The sequence below is a fragment of the Platichthys flesus genome, chromosome 11 (assembly GCF_949316205.1).
Source record: "Platichthys flesus chromosome 11, fPlaFle2.1, whole genome shotgun sequence".
Taxonomy (NCBI): domain Eukaryota; kingdom Metazoa; phylum Chordata; class Actinopteri; order Pleuronectiformes; family Pleuronectidae; genus Platichthys; species Platichthys flesus.
In genome coordinates, this window is record NC_084955.1 from 17508383 (window position 1) to 17525360 (window position 16978).

Consider the following 16978-nt stretch of genomic DNA (forward strand, 5'->3'; position numbering starts at 1 on the left):
TAAAGTTAGTGTAAAGACTTGAGACAGGTGGAAACCGCTAGCTTTGCTCTCTCTGAAGTTACAGAAAAAAATCCCCCTACCAGCACTTCTCCAGCTCACTATTTAATAGTAGCCCAAATCTCTGTTGGTTGCCTGGCAACTGGTCCCAACCACCAAACAGTCTGGTTCGTGACCCCCTGAAAAAACAGCGCGTCGCACTTCTTCACACTTTCGTTGCGGGGTAAACAAACTAGATGTAAAGTGTTTCTGAGAGTTCGGGGAGTTCGACCGTGGATCTTGTTACTTTTAATCAGTGTTGGGAAATAAAGTAAAAAGTAATTTTACTTGACAGAAGCTAATATTGTTACTGCTTTTTTCGAGTTAAGTAATCCCATTACAATTACTGAAATTAAAACCAGCTCGTTATTAATTTCTTCTGGCTCTCGTTAAATGGACAAATGCAGACAAATGCAGCCGTCACCCGACTTTAGAATATTGCAAATGACTGGATCAAACAATCTATCAGCGTAACACAATGGCCTGAGCGGCGCATTATTTTTCACCCGGAAACATTGTTTTCCCCTCGTCAGAGTCAAGGACAAGACACAGTGATGCGTTGTAGTCGATGTGCTGGTGCGAGCAAAGATGAATCATTCTAATCTTCTGAAGCACCTGGTTTGTATCTGAGAACCTGTTTCTATTTCCTTTCACGCCGCTGAAGCAGTTTTAGTGCTTGATTTAAAAGCGGCAATAACAAGGCCTATTAAAACATGTCAGTTGTGTTTTACTGTTCCACTCCTTCATTAAAGTGATAATGGACACACTGAGAAATAAAAACTGACACTTGTCTCACACTGTGTCACAATGATGAGATGATACGGCCACATGTGCATTAATAAGAGAAATGAAACAGACCTTTAAAAGTAAATTACTTTCTGTTGTTACTAAGTCATTTTAAAACAAGTAACTCAGATACTTATGATCAAACAAACGAGGAACTATAATGATTCAGTTTGTATAACAAATTCTTTACAAACATAATTCTGAGATAACCAGTTGCACCCATGCCTAGCTCCATATTTACCATGTAGACATACAGGTGTAGATTTTCGTATCTGACTCCGTGCAAGAAACTGAATAGGTTTATATACATAATGAACTTTATCTAAGACTCAGGGACAACAGCCCTGTTCCAACTCACCCTAGAATTTTGAACAATCTTTATGCTAAGCTAAGTTCTCCCTCTGCAAGCCCTAGTTACATATTTACCTTAAACTGCTTTCTGGCTCCGAGTATCTGCAGCCTTTCTCTGCCTGGCCCCCGAGTAGAAATCTAGGAGAAGTTGATCTGTGAACACAGCAGGAGATCCCCCGCTGGATTCACCGCGAGCGAGTGGAGGGCTTGATGACGATTCTAACAAGCGACAGACGCTGAACGAGATGTCAGGATAGTTTGTGGTGATAAGGGGCCGACACTGGCTTCTGTGTTTTACACAGAGGAATTAATACGTTACTTCCTGCCTCTTCCTGCTGCTCCAACTCTCGCCTGAATAATGCAGAGGATTCGATGCTGTTTGCGAACGAGTCTGTGCAGAAAACCTCCCGCTGCGTTGTGCATGTGTGAAAGGCAAACTCTGGTAAACTCTGTAGCCAATTCTCCCAACTTCTCCCCTGGTTCCTGTCTGAAAATGTGTATAAAGAGACACTAACAGTGGTGTTTCTAACTCTGGGCCAGAAGGTTCATCAAGTAAATATGAAACTCAAATTAAGATCTGGTTTGTGGTTCATGTGAACGAATGTAAATCCGTGTTTGTATGTGTGCATATATGCATGTGTGTGTGTGTGCGTGTGTGTGTTTGTGTGTGTGTGTCTGTGTGTGTGTGTCATTGACGGTACGTGGTCGATAGCCAGACAAACGGCCCGTCTCTCTTCCAAACGTCAGGTCCCAGCAGACTGAGCTGACCTGGTTTCAGTGCACAGCGGAGCCGAGTTATCGCGCCACCACTTGCTCTGATCTCAGAACAAATCTTAAACGCGCTGAGCTTCCTGTAACTGCGCTGTTGCAAAATAGATCAACAGGCCTGTTTATTTCAGAGGCCCGCTCCACGCTTCAGTCGTCTAGGATCTGCTGCAAAGCCCTGCCACTTTCAGCAGTTTATTTCCACTTTGAATCAGCCATTTCATGGAGTCTCCACCCGAGAAGCTCTCTGCTCCTTTTCGCCCATCTCCCCATCTCCCCATCTCCTCTCCCCCTTTTTCCACTCGCCGTCTGGCTCGAGAGGAAGTGAGAGACAGTTGGCGCTTGCTTGTCTGTACTGTAGGCTATTGGTAGTGGCAAAATGGCAGCTTCGGTCTCATCTGTCCTCCTTCCTCTACCTCCCTCACCCTCTCCTCTGAGAGAAGTAACCCAGATTTAAAAATGAATTCCCCTCAATCTTTCTCCTCTCTCTCTCTCTCTCTCTCTCTCTCTCTCTCTCTCTCTCTCTCTCTCTCTCTCTCTCTCTCTCTCTCTCTCTCTTTCTCTCTCTCTTTCTCTCTCTCTATCTCTCCTTCTCTCTCTCCATCTCTCGTCCTCTTCTTAGTAAAAACAGAATCAATCTTGGAAAGAGAATACCACCTCTCTATCTCGTCCTCCTCCTCACCCTGCCTCTGGGTTAACGGATATATACCAGTTCACTCTTCTCTTTTTGTTTCCTAGAAAGCCAGAGTCTCTCGGAACGTTTGTTTTGCCGTCTCTTTTTTTAACGCATTTTTTCTTTATTCTTAGTTTTTTTTATTTTGGCTGACTCTTCTCCACTGCACCGGGTCGCTGGGTTTTTCTGGCTCTTCTCTCCATCTTTCTCCCCATTTTTTTCTAAGGTGACAAGCTACAGGTGTGACACTTTAGCCTTTTGTTTGAGGTGAACCAGACAAAGAGAATAGAGAGGAGGAGAAGAAAGCTGCCCTTCAGTCCACAGATTCAGGTATTTGTCCTTTTCCTTGCATGGGTCCGTGCACAGTTTTTACAGCCATTTCTTTCTTCTTGTCCTCATTTCAACTTATTTTTAAGCACTCTACCATTTTTCACACCATTCTTCCTTCACCGTTTTTGATTGATTCGCTCTTGCGTCTTTGCTGAGACACCGTCATTTCATCACTTTCTTTTTCTCGCAGGGTTTTTTGCTTTGGGCTTATTTATTTATTCATTAAATCTCCGTTGCTGTTTCATTTATCATTTAGGAGCGTGCAACTCTTGCACCACAATCTCCCCAGCCAGCATTTGTCGTTTTTTTTGCACATCACTTTCCCTCATATACATATTCTCCTGGTCCCATCTTTTTTTCTGCAAAAATGAGGCTAATTGCCAATAAGAGCAGTCAGGAAGCTGAGGGAGGAGATTGGAGCAGCTGGTGGGGGTGCTGTTGACATGGCAAAAGGAGGTCCAGTTGACATGACGACAAGGGGGAGTCGGGATGTGATATAGCCATAGTTGCCAGGGAGATGGAGATATAAGGGGAATAGTAGGAGGGAGATATGGACATGCGGTATGTGGGACACACTAATGGTTCAGTGTCTCAGAGTCTCTTAGGAGAGTTTTGTCTTTGTTCACGGGTTAACCTCTCTGTTTCCTCTTTCCCTTCTTCGCTCGTATACCTGTTGCATTTCTGGCCCATTCACTCTTTCTCCATCTTTCTCTCCATCACATCCCTCCTTCGCGGCTTCCTGAATCTCATGGGCCATTAACAAAACTGCTTCCTCCACCATGACCCATCAAACTCTCCATCCTTCCTCCTCCCTGTCCTTGCCTCCTTCCCTCCTCCATCTCCCCATGTCCAAGGTCTTCCACTCATCACTCACTCATCTTCCTATCCCTTCCTCCTTTCCTTTTTCTTTTTTTGCCCATATTCTCCAGGCACCATGTCTACCCCGGTCTCCCCTTCCCCCTCGCTCTCCCCGTTGACACTGGCCTCCCCTACATCAGCCGCCTCCCCCGGTGCTTCCCCTTTGCCCTCTCCCCTCTCCCCTCCACCCAGAGTGCCCGTGTTCCAGAGGAAGGGAGCGCTCAAACACAAGAGGATCGTGGAGGTGAAAGACCACCAGTTCACGGCACGCTTCTTCAAACAGCCCACCTTCTGCAGCCACTGCACCGACTTCATCTGGTAACACAAACACAGACTCACACACACATACACACACACACACACAGCAGCACATTTGCACAGAAACCTCCCTGGCAGCTCATAAGCCGCCTCCTCAGACATCCCACTTCTCCTTATTACTTTTTCTCTCTTTCGCCTACACTGACCTCATCTGATCACATGACCTCCCCCCAACACTCCAGGCGCCCACACAACACAAGAATTACATCAGGAACTTAATATACTCATGCACAATCAAGATTTCAGTTAGGAAATGAAGTTACAGCAAACAACATGCCCACACACACAGACACAGGGCTGGTGGAGGAAGTATCCAGATCTTAAAGAGGAAATCCTTCCATTTTAGTCACGTCCATGTATTCGGAGACAAAGTAAAGCAAGAATGGCCAAAATCAATGCACCCAATGATGAGATGTTATTATTTTAGTAAATGTGACAACACAAAACAAGATTAATGACTCCCATATTGTGCTCTGGGATAGTGTGATAGACATAAATCATTTAAAAATCCCACCGGAAGATATTAAAAATGCAGTGTCATAAAGCTATGGGTAGTGGTGTTTTAATCAGGTCATAAAAAGTGGTCGTTTTTCGAGATGCATGGTTTTTTACAGGACATTGATGATATATGTTGCTTGGAACTCGTAATCTGAAAAGTATTTTCAGATGAATATGATGTGAAATTGCAGCATTTCCCTTGAAAAGTAAGTGGGAGGCAGAGAACACCTCACCCAAAGCCAAGAAATAGAAAAACACTAGATCAGCTGAGGTGTCTCCAACTGAACTCCTGTACAGTAGAGTGATGCATTGTCTTATTCTTATGTCCATCATGCAGGCACATGAGTATTTATCTAAACGTAAAAAGAGAGTCTTATATACCGACAAATATTGTATGTGTGTGTGGGTGTCTGTGTGTGTGTTTGTGTGTTGGGACATATGGTGGGGGTGTATGTTGGAAGCAGGGCCATGCATGTGCCAGCAGCCTCTGGGTAGCTTTCAGGACATTTCTCCAAGTGGCTGCTGTCTTGGCTGTGTTGGGTTTTTGCATGGCCCTTCGTTCAGGGTGAACGCTCACTTCCTTCTCACAGGAAGTGAGAGTAGCAGCAGCAGCTCGCAACCTGGGCGTTGAAGCGCCTGCAGGGACGAGCAGAGTAATTAAAGACTGTAAAACGATTATTCTAATTTAGAAATGTAAATATCTTATTTCTCAACTGGGTTAAATGTTTTTTTTTGCGTTGTAGGGCTTCTTCAGTATCAGTTGAGAGGAATAGTATGAAAAAGATAAAAACAAGCTGCCATTGATTGATGTATTAGTTGAGTTTTATGTGAATGGACTCAACAAGCTGTTATTTCTTAAAACTGGTTCTAGTCTGAAGAGTCAGTGAATAAGAGCAGTGATGCACAACATATTAATATCAGTTATAATGATAATAATAATATATTAGTAACTGTATTTCTTTAGCACTTAACCAAACAAGGTTATAAAGTACTTTACACTATAGATGGGAATAAACCAACACAGGAGAAAGTAACAGAAATAAGAGACATAACCAAAAGAAAATATTAAAAACAAGCAATATCCGTTCAAACGAATGATGGCTCAGTTGTGAGCAAGTGTCCCAACACACCATGACAGTTTAACAGGGAGATATACCACACTGGAGCTTAACTTACAACTATGATGTTCCTGTTGTGTAATGTCAAATTTTCCTTGATTGCCGTTTTGTTTATTTAATACATACATATATACTGTCTCATTTTTAATCAATCATTAGTAATTTGTTACTCAACTACATATTGCATAATGTTGTTTAATATTCTGGTAATTTTATGCATTTATTCTGATGCTCTTTTTGCCAACTCTTTATTTAATTGAGGAGCTTCTTCAAAGCATCATCACATTAACATGCAGAGATTCACTACACTGAATTCCCTGTGATTTCCAGCCAGGAAGCAGCACTGTCAGTCTCAGCTGATCTGTACCCGGCTCTCTGATGCTCTCTGCTGGCCCAACAGCAGAACTGGCCTCGTGCACTCCAGTGCTGCAGTCCAGAGACTTGTGTTGAATGCTGATCGAGGATCAGACTATCCTCAACAACGCCATCCCTTATTTATTACTCAGGCAGATGGTGAGCTGATTGTAGATCAGTGATAATGGTCGGTTTCCTTTATGGACCCCTGGGCCTCTCCGGTGGGACGGTGGAGGAGCACGCCGCGGTGTCTTGTTTGTCCGACTTTTCTAAACCTCCTAATCAAAAGTTGATTCACAGCAGGCAAGCCGCTGAGTGGACTCTTTAGCCAATCAATGACTTTAATTATTCAATTAAAGCTCTCAGGAGACACTGGAAACTGGCCAGCATCGCAGTTCTGGAAACAGAAGAACTGTGTGTTTTTGTGTGTGTGTCTCTCTCTCTGTGTGTGTGAGGGCTAGAGAGACACAACTATTGACACTGCTCTACTTGACATAGTCAGCAATTAGGCTCAGAAAGGACAGACACCCAAAATCCACACATCATGCCGCATGTTGATCATGTTGGCCGTCTCTCACGCAGCCGGCAGTGAGACAGGTTTTTGTTCTCGACTTGTGCCTCCACGTCTGATGGTCGTAATGCAGCTTGGAATAATGCAACAGCACTATCTCTAGTCCTGGCAGCATTATCCAAACCCTCCAGGCTCGGAGTCTCCGAAGGAAAATATTTCATCTCAAAGTGAAGCAGAGGAGATTGTTTTTTTTTTTTCTTTCTCTGTCTTAATCCATGTGTCTCTCTCACTCAGGGGCATTGGCAAACAGGGATTCCAGTGTCAAGGTAGAGATAAACCTGCTGTTCTTCTCCTCTTTTACACTATTTAATCGTCTCCTGTTATTTTTCCGCGTGACAAATAGATTCTTGAGGATGTTTTTCTTCTCTGTGTTTTCTTCAGTGTGCAGTTTTGTGGTGCACAAGCGATGCCACGAGTTTGTGACCTTCACGTGTCCGGGCTCCATCGCGCCCCCCAGACCAGAAGTGAGCAGATTTGTTGGCGCACACGTCTTGTGTTCCATTTCCCTCAAGAATCCCCCCGTCGTCATCATATTTAAGGGGACACTCGTTGCCAGGAACTTGTGTGCATGACTCATCTGCCTATCCATCCCATCCTGTGCATCACTGTGACGTCCCACCAGGCCTCTGAGATGTAGGGAGGGCAGGGAGAGAGGCGGGTTGAGGGTGGAAGGGACTGAGGAGAGGGAGAATACGAGGGTTAGTAAAGAGAGGAGAATAGCATTGTGGCATTTTATGGAATTAAAGGAGATTTTTTTTTTTTCAAACTTTTTTTTCTCCAATCAGCTAAATAGACTGCCTCAGAAATTAGGTCAAAGGGAACAAGACTCTGTGTGTGTGTGTGTGTGTGTGTGTGTGAGAGAGAGTGTGTGTGGCGAGTGTGTGGCGTGTGTGTGTGTGGGATGACAATGGGAAAGGAAAAGAGGAGGAACAGGGTGAATGTGTTTTTAAATAGCGGCTCCGAGGAGAGAAAACACTTTGGGAGAGGAAGAGGGGGCGGAGGGAGCTGGTTTTGGTGGGGGGGTCTGATGAGCTGAAGAGAGATAAAAATGATACATCCCTCTGTGCACAGAATACACACACTCTCTCAAACTCACACACACACAAACTCGTAGCCTTGCCGAGATGCACTCTCATTTATATGTCCTCTCCCAGTGGAGAAATCTAATTGGCTTGTCCATAAATACCCCACTCTACATCTCTCCACTAATCATACTCTGCACGTATGTGTGTAAATGTTTGAATGTGTTTGTGTGTGTCTCCTCCATGATCAGTGTGTATATGTGTGCGAGGTTCCTCAGTGTGTATTTTTTTTCCTGTTGTATTTCAGGACCTAAAGAGTCAACACACCTTTAAGATCCAGACCTACTCCAGTCCGACCTTCTGTGACCACTGCGGCTCGCTGCTGTACGGCCTCATACACCAGGGCATGAAATGCACCTGTGAGTTTCATCAGATACCAAAAGTGTAATACATCTGTGTCTGTGTACTTCCATTCATCATGCTGCGGGGATACAAATCTGCACAGACAGGTTCATTATTCGGATTCACCTCCCAGCAGCTGGAAAAAAGCTCATTCCCTTACAAAGATCAGATCATTTTAAAGGAGTAGTTCTATATTTTGCCCATTCATGTCCTGAATTAGATGAGGAGGCTGGCAACCAGTTGAGATGCCAGATATTCCAATGCAATCCCTTTAAAACTACAATTTGTTCTTACTTAGAGATACAGTGTGTAAAAGTGTGAGCTTTAGAGATGCGTATCGGCAAATAGGTTTCCAGCCGTGACGCTGAGCCAAACAACAAACTGTCGGTTAAGTGAAGATACATGACAGTGGTATTAATCTACTCATCTAACTCCAGGTCACTAAACAAATGTGTAGTCCTGAAATGTTGAACTGTTCCTTTAAGATTAGGATCAGGGAATGCAGTAGGTATGGTAAAGGCATCGGTAAAGGTCCTGGGAGTCTATGGTAACTGCTCTGTTTTTACACTATATGGTGCTTTTCCAGTCTGATGGAGCCCTCAATGCGCTTTCTTACAGTATTAGTCACATTCACACATCTACACACATACATACTACACTATTTCTAAGATACACTTGTATCTTGCCCAAAGGCACTTCTTTGAAAGCAGACTAGGGGAGCTTGGGATCAACCTTCTGATTAGTGGACACCACTATCCTTGAGATATGACAAGAATGAGATATGTGTTGTGGCAGTAGGTTGTCCTCTGAACCAGAAGGTCCTTTGTTCCATCCCTGGCTCCCGCAGTCCGTACGCTGACCCTCTGATCTCTGCTTTGGGCGTAATATATACGAGTGTGTTATATTATACTTGTGTTTTGTGTGTCTTCATATACTGAGGTTGTGACATGAACGTCCATCGGCGGTGTGAGACGAGTGTTCCCAGCCTGTGCGGCCAGGACCACACAGAGAAGAGAGGACGAATCCACCTGACAGTCAGAGGAGAGAAGGAGGACGTCTATGTCACAGGTGAGAGAACCTTTTTAAAGTTTTCAACACAAAAAGACAGATTACAGGTGTAATGAAGGGTTTCTCTGTCTATACTTCCCATCACTCTGCTCTCTCTCCAGTCCTGGAGGCTCGTAACCTGATGCCCATGGATCCTAATGGCCTGTCGGACCCCTATGTTAAACTGAAATTGATTCCGGACCCGAGGAGCCACAGCAAACAAAAGACCAAGACCATTCGCTCCACACTCAATCCCGTCTGGAATGAGAGTTTCACTTTGTGAGTCAGTGTTAACTTTGATCCAAGGTGAAAAGTAACAAGGATTTAGGACTTTAAAATAAAATGTTCCAGAAACGGAGATTACAGGGTCCAAAATGACCCTGAAAGATAAAGAAAGGGGATGGAATATACAAGCAGATTACTCAGAATATAAAGGACAGATTATGATCGCTGAATTCATCCATGGTATCTTGTATCCACAGTTTTCTATATGTTTTGATTCAGTCGACTGAATGTATTTTTTCTTTATTTCATTAGAAAGCTTGAAATTGTCATACTGATGAACATAACAGCATTGGTGGAGGAAGTACAAATTAATAGAAAAATATACTCAAGTAAAAGTAAATCATAACTTTTCTTCTTGAGTTAATAAATCTACTAAAGTAAAGTACAGATACATGGAAAATGTAAATTGACTTTGTCAGATCCCAGCACTACATTTAAATCCTACTGTGTCTTTGTGCCTCATTGTGTTGCTTCTAAGAAAGTTTGTTTGTGTGTGTAGCTCAGTGCGTGGTCACCAGTGGGACAGGCGACTGTCTGTGGAGGTCTGGGACTGGGACCGCACGTCCAGGAACGATTTCATGGGGGCGCTGTCGTTCGGGGTGAGTGAGATCTTCAGGCGTCCCATCAGCGGCTGGTTCAAACTGCTGGCCCAGGATGAGGGAGAGTACTACAACATCCCCGTGCCAGACCCAGACCTGCAGGTATGGACCCACTGTGCTTCTCATCAGTAAAAACCACTGCATCATCCTCAAGGTGAACACAATTTAACAACGTGTAAACTGTGGAGCGGCCCTTTATTTAGTGTCATGTAAATGAGCATTCATCCTATCAGCTTGTAATTACCTACATCTAATAAACAGATGCCACTGCTCACACTGGGTCAGGATGTTGAACTTTCTCCCTACTTACAATTCTATCCGAGAAAGAAAACATGGAAGATTTATGCCTGGCGTTGTAGATAAGTAATTCGATAATAAATTATATAGAGTCCCCTCCCTCCTCCGTTACGCGGTGTCTCCACCAGGGTGCAGGATTGTCCTGACTGACTTTAATCTAAATCCAGGGGTAGGAAGGGGTTCACTTTGTCTGGTGGTCACGTGTGTTAATGCTGTGCTGTAGTGTTCTGTGCCGGACGGGATCCAGTCATTCACTTCTCAACCTTTATGGACCATTCTCTGTAGGAGCCTCAGCTGGATGCCTCAACGCCCTCTGTGCCTCAAGCAGTACCTGCCCTGCTGTGTGAACCCTTCCCTACGGCCCTGTCCCCGACGCCTGTCTTGCCCTGTCCACCCGTCCACAGCCCCCTCCCCAGCATAGTCAAAGTGGGCATCAACGACTTTAACTTCCTCATGGTGCTGGGCAAAGGCAGCTTTGGCAAGGTAAACACACACACACACACACACACACTCAATTAGCAGCTCTGATCCAACAGCAGTAAGTGATATCACAGGTCATTCATCCATGCAGACAAAGACAACAATTATTCTTGGCTTTAAATTACTTCTTCTCCCGACCTTCCGTTTGCATTTCATTCAGCAGAGAAAGTCTCCTCTCTCACTGACTTGCTCATTGTCTCCTTCCACTGCCATATTATTCATTTAACCCCTCGCTTCTTCTGAGCTGTCAGCAGTCGTGAGCTCGGGCTGGCCGCCTTCCCTACTCCTGGAGGTGTTTCATTTCAAGGGAGCCTCTGCTCTCCATTTTCTCTTTAATTCCCCAGTAGATGAGCCATAATGAGGGAGAGAGTGGAGTTCCGAGTCCTTCTTCCTCCTCTGAAATCCCGCTCTGCTGTTTCATAACTGTCAGAGGAGAGTCTACAGAGGACAGGAGAAATAGACTCGACTTACGTAAGATGTGTGAGAAAAAAAAAGAAGCATCGACGACCCGAGAAAGGAGAGACAGACCCCGGGGCTGCTGAGTGAGGGAAAGTGAGAAAGAGAAGGAGAGATGGAGGGAGGCATCACTGTGCCACAAACAGGGACAGAATTACAGAGAGGAAACTAGAGATCAAGAGGAGGAACGAGACTAAAGGACCACACTGCTGCAAAGTTTTCAAACAACTCAGGTTTTCAGTTTTTAACTGAAATTCACAAACTTCACGTCCAGAGAATATCCATAAATGTCTAGTAAAACTATGATTTATTTGTTTTTACTGTGATTATCACTGTTGCTTCCGAACATGAAGGTTCTTGGTTCCAATCCTGGTCTGCCCTGCGGCCTCTCTGATGTAGTGTGTTCTCCTAGTGTCTTCAGTGGTTTTCCCTGGCTTCCTCCAAACACATGTAGATTGATGTGAGGTTCTAAATCGACCGTAGGTGTGAATATGAGTGTGAATGGCTGTTTGTGTGAAGAGCTGTCCAGAGTGTACTCCAGGGATCGATGAAAGGATGGACGGACGGATCACGGATGGATGGACAGATGAACGGATGGATGGACAGATGAATGGATGGACACATATAAAGAGTCCTGCTATTGTGTGACTTACTTTAGAGACCACAGAGAAGGGCAGAGCAGACAGAGGGTGGCGGGATTCCTCTCCGGGACAGTTCATCAATATCCCAGCACACACACACACACACATGTACATTCACACTCTCTCTCCCTCACACATTCACACCCGCTCACACAGAGGACACACACGCAACCTCCCTCACCTTCGTGCAGCCATATTGATTTCTGACCAATGAAGCTGTGTAATTTTCGGTCCTGTTCGCCACAGTTTGAAGGAACGATGAGATCCTTTATCTCCAGCAGCCAGCGGCCATCACGGCACACAATCAACCAGCCCATTCCACACTGTACTGTATCAGCACTTTCCAGTGCTCCTGACTATATCTGACCCACTAAACCTGAGGCCATGTGGTTCACAGTGTGGAAAATGAGAGCGTCATCGGCTCTGGGAGCACCACACTGGCAGCCAGTTTCACAGGGGAAAACAGACACTAAATATATAGATTTAAAGTCTGACAAACAACAAGAGAGCTCCCTCACTTGTTAATTTATTATATTAACCAGTCTTTAAATCTTAGCGCAACATTACATTCAGTTGTTTGATGATAACAAATACCAGGGACAGAATATCAATCAACCAACAGGATTTGAATTACACTTATACCCTCAAACAATTACGTCAAATGACATAAATGAATAATTTTCACACGCAAACATTAATCAACAGTGGGCAATTGTTTAGCATGTCATTTAATCTAATGCAAAAATATTGCGTGTGTGCATCAAAAAGCACAAAATCACTTTATTACAACAGTACTAATAGTTTTCATTATAACACTCAATCTAGTGGGAGAAATGAAGCTTTACTGAGGGATGCATCCACATTGAACACTGTTATGAATATTGAGCACTGCATCCATCCATATGCTGCTGGTCGCTGGTTTATCGCAGGGCCGACATCCAGAGACAGGCTGCCGTTCACTCTCACATTCACAGCTTCAGTCACGGGAGAGTCTCCGTCTGCATGTCTTTGGACTGTGGGAGGAAGCTGGAAGGGGACCCAGAACATAGAAACAGGAAGGCAGGGACTCAAACCAGAAACCTTCTCGCTGCTCCACCATGTCGCCGTCTATGTCAAAGCATTGAAAAAACTCTGTTGATGCTTTTCAGCCTCTGCACTTGTCATCTTCTTCTCAGCTTGTGCAGTGTCTATAAATACACTTTTTGTTTATTTATGGATCTCAGCTGTTGAAAGACTCTACAGTGTCCCCTCTTAAAACCGGCATGATGCTTTGTTGTTACAGTAACTTATCCTCTTGTTGTCTGTTTTTCTGCTCAGGTGCTGCTGGCGGAGGAGAGAGGCAGCGAGCGCCTGTTCGCGGTCAAAGTGTTGAAGAAGGACGTTCTCTTCCAGGACGAGGACACGGAGAGCGCCCTGGTGGAGCGGAGGGTCCTGGCGCTCTCCTCTCGCCCTCACTTCCTCACGTCGCTCTACTGCGCCTTCCAGAGTGAGGTGTGTGTGTGTGTGTGTGTGTGTGTGTGTGTGTAGAAGGTGTAAAGGGTCGGTCTCAAATGCACCACATAACTTTCATTAAATTGTCCATAAACCTGTTTGACATTTGATCTGCGTCGTTCTCCCAGGAGTTGTTTCAGTCCAGGTGGGCTGAGAATTTCGATTAATAAATGAAATAATTAGCTTGCTTTCTCCAACAAGGTCCTCGGTCCTGGCGGAGGGCTTTTAACAGATTGCTTTTTAATTTGGACAAGAGGTCATTATGTATGGAGTGTGTGTGAATGTGTGTGTGTGTGTCATTTCTGCAGGAGCGCCTGTATTACGTGATGGAATATGTCAACGGAGGAGACCTGATGTTCCACATTCAGATAGTTGGCAAGTTCAAAGAGCCTCACGCAGCGTATGTAGTTTAAAAAGCTCTTTTCTCTTGTACCTTTAATCACAGTCCTCATCTACAGCGTCTCATTTCCTGCCTTTGTCATAAAACTCTCTGATCCTCTGCGCACACACTCGTCCCTCGGCATTGTTCATTATTCTCCTCGATTCATAAAAAGCCATCAACTCAAGTACCGGCCCTCATCTCTTTCCCCCCCGACTTTCTCCCCCCCCCCCAATCTCATCTCTTCATCTACATTCTCTCCCCCCCCCCCCCGGCTGTTCATCTAATCAATAATCTTTGATCAATCATCTAAAACTAATTTTTTCTCTGATGCATATTTCCAGCTCCCTTTCTTCATCTTTTCCCCCCCAATCTTTCATCTCTTTGGTTACTGTCCCTTTCATCACCCTTCCGCAGCTCCACTCCCTCTCTCCTCTCCTCTCCTCTTGTCATCATCCTCTTTTGAATTAACTGAAAACATAAAGCAACCAGTAGTGAGCGTCACCCCCGCCCCCCCCCCCCACCCCCCAACCAACCCTCCACCCTCATCTCCCCTCTCTCCTCTCTCCTGTCTCCTCTCCCTGCAGGTTCTATGCAGCAGAGATAGCGGTGGGCCTCTTCTACCTCCACAGCAAAGGCATCATCTACAGGTAGAGAGCCATGCTGCCGTCGCCGCCCTCTCACAGATGTATCATGTCTTCTCCGGCTAATGACGGTTGTAAAGGTGTTATCTATCAAAAAATGATTCACACCGGTGCGATCAATCTTGCTTCTCTCTCCCAGGGATCTGAAGCTGGATAATGTGCTGCTGGACAGCGAGGGCCACATAAAGATAGCCGACTTCGGGATGTGCAGGGAGGGCATGTTCGAGGGCGACACCACTCGCACCTTCTGCGGCACCCCTGATTACATCGCCCCCGAGGTACACTGACACCCGCCCTCTGTCCACAGGCCGCCGTCGCCATCCCATCTCCCCGTGTCTCACCCCTCGTTGTTTGCCTGACCTGTGTTTGCAGCGAACCGAGACTATGTGTCGCGGCGCTGCTGCAGCTCCTCTCGTCTGCTCCGTCCTGCCTGACCTTGTCAGCATTTTTGAATAATTTACTCGCCATAATTCAGTTAGTAGTGGTGTGTGTGTGTCTGTGTGTGTGTCTGTGTGTGTGTGTGTGTGCTCGTAGACCTTACATAAATCATAACTGTCCTTGGAAACACCGTATTACCACGTTATCCCTTTTCCTTTATAAATCTGTCTTAAAACAAAATACAGGTGCGGTAACGTTTACTGAGACAGGTTTTGTTTGCTGTAAACATTCCTCCGGTTCACACACGTCTACAAAAGATCATACTTCCAATGTGTGGAGAGGAAGAGGGCTTGTTCCAAACAATGTCTAGAGTTTATTTGAAGCTTATATGAGGTCTCAGAAGACTGAAATGGATTTATCATTAAAGGAATCATCGTGGTGCAAGATTTCAAACATCCCTCTTTGTGTTTCCCCCGGCTGTGTCTGAGCGGCGGAGGGAGAGGGAGGAAAAGGGAATTTTTAATTAACAAGACGTTAACTCCTGTAACTCAGACCCCTGAGGCCTCCTATTGGCTTGGCCGAAGTTGTGGACACTGGGTCCCAAACATCAGAAACTATCTTGTTTCAGTGTTCAAGAGTCAGAGCTGGTTGTCCATTGACCAAAGGTCGGCGGTTCGATCCTCACTTCCCCCCTCCGCCCATTGTCCTGAACCCCAATTTGCCCCTGTTGGCTGTGACTGCAGTGTGTGAATGTGTGATGGGGGGGAAGTGCAGCATATAGTCACGCTGTATGGGTGAATGTGACTTGTACTGTATTCTGCTTTGAGTGCTAAACAAATACAATCCATTTACCATATGTGAACCCATCTCTTGTTTTCAATCCATCCTTTGAATTCATACACTCGCTCACGGAGTTCAGAGCCAGTGAACTCTCTCAACCTGATTTAATAAATGTCAATAGCAAATAGCGTCTCCTCTGAAATGCAATAAACAGTGGAGGTGATTTCGCTTGACACGCTTTTGATATGTTAAATATCTGCATGCTGGATGTTTACGTTACAAATCCTGTGAAGTATCTGTGTGTGTGTTTCTGTGTGAAGCCGTCACACACACATTAATGCAGCGAGTGTGTGAGGCAGCTATCCAGCCTGTTTGATTTGTGGACTGGTAGTAGACACATCCAGTGAATAGCGGAGGAGAGGACGTGGCTGTTGTGCACGTCTTTGATATTGTAAACCTCGCAATGGAACCCCTGGGTATTGACTCTCTTATGTAAACACCCATTGATTCTTCTGCATCTGCCATTTTGGAAGAGATACAATATATTTCCCCAGGGGCTGGGGATTGCACACACACACACGGCAGGGGAACAAACAAACACAAAAACAAGCACACATGTGCATGTAGACACACACAAGCAGGCAAACGCACAAATCCAAAGTCATGTGTTGATTATTCCTGAGCTCATTCATATATTTACCCTCCCTAATGCCGCACTTTCTCTTTTTCCTCTCGCTCGGCTTTTCACACCGGCTGTTTATCCTCTGAGCAGCCGACTGCTACAACTCGGCTTTCTCTAACTCTCCCCGTCTTCCTTTCACTTCTTCAACTCTGCGCCCTCGTCCTGCTTCTTCATCTCCTTTCCTCACTTATTCTCTCCATTCTTTTTCAGATCGTGGCATACCAGCCCTATGATAAGTCGGTGGACTGGTGGTCTTTTGGAGTGCTGCTGTATGAAATGCTGGCAGGACAGGTAACAGTTGGCCTAATCCTATCGTACACCCATGTGCACGCTTAAGCTTAAGCCCCCGGTCCTTTGTAATCACTTTCCAAAGAACTTACATTTCAATATATTTGCTCAGATCCTCATGTCTATACTCTCGACTTCTCTCTCTCCCTCACTCTCTCTCGCCCTCTCTCTTTTCCTTGTAGCCCCCGTTTGATGGCATCGATGAGGAGGAGCTGTTTCAGTCCATCATGGAGCAGAACGTGACCTACCCCAAGACTCTCACCCGTGAAGCTGTTGCCATCTGCAAGGGAGTGAGTCATACACCCATTCGCTCACAGATAGTTAAGATCATTCTGTGTGTAAATCAGACTTTTTTTATGAACCGACAACACATTTTAGAATTCACTTGAATAATGAGGAAATAAGATATGAAAACAACTTAAACTGATCCTTCTCTTGACGGGAGACTG

At 45.1% G+C, this 16978-nt stretch overlaps 1 protein-coding gene across 2 annotated transcripts in view; it reads left to right on the forward strand.

The window, feature by feature from the left end:
• prkcg (protein kinase C, gamma) overlaps window positions 1–16978 on the forward strand; it is a 33290-nt gene that overhangs the window by 13086 nt on the left and 3226 nt on the right. The window contains exons 1-15 of one of the 2 annotated variants that reach the window (XM_062399929.1): window positions 1186–2941; window positions 3871–4117; window positions 6893–6924; window positions 7040–7122; window positions 7988–8099; window positions 9022–9150; window positions 9252–9408; window positions 9914–10115; window positions 10596–10793; window positions 13205–13378; window positions 13687–13778; window positions 14345–14407; window positions 14541–14679; window positions 16452–16532; window positions 16712–16819. In XM_062399929.1, coding sequence (XP_062255913.1) covers window positions 3876–4117; window positions 6893–6924; window positions 7040–7122; window positions 7988–8099; window positions 9022–9150; window positions 9252–9408; window positions 9914–10115; window positions 10596–10793; window positions 13205–13378; window positions 13687–13778; window positions 14345–14407; window positions 14541–14679; window positions 16452–16532; window positions 16712–16819 — 1812 coding nt within the window. In that variant the 5' untranslated portion in view covers window positions 1186–2941; window positions 3871–3875. Of the gene's footprint in view, window positions 1–1185; window positions 2942–3870; window positions 4118–6892; window positions 6925–7039; window positions 7123–7987; window positions 8100–9021; window positions 9151–9251; window positions 9409–9913; window positions 10116–10595; window positions 10794–13204; window positions 13379–13686; window positions 13779–14344; window positions 14408–14540; window positions 14680–16451; window positions 16533–16711; window positions 16820–16978 lie in introns of those variants that run through there. The other variant, XM_062399928.1, reaches the window with a different exon arrangement.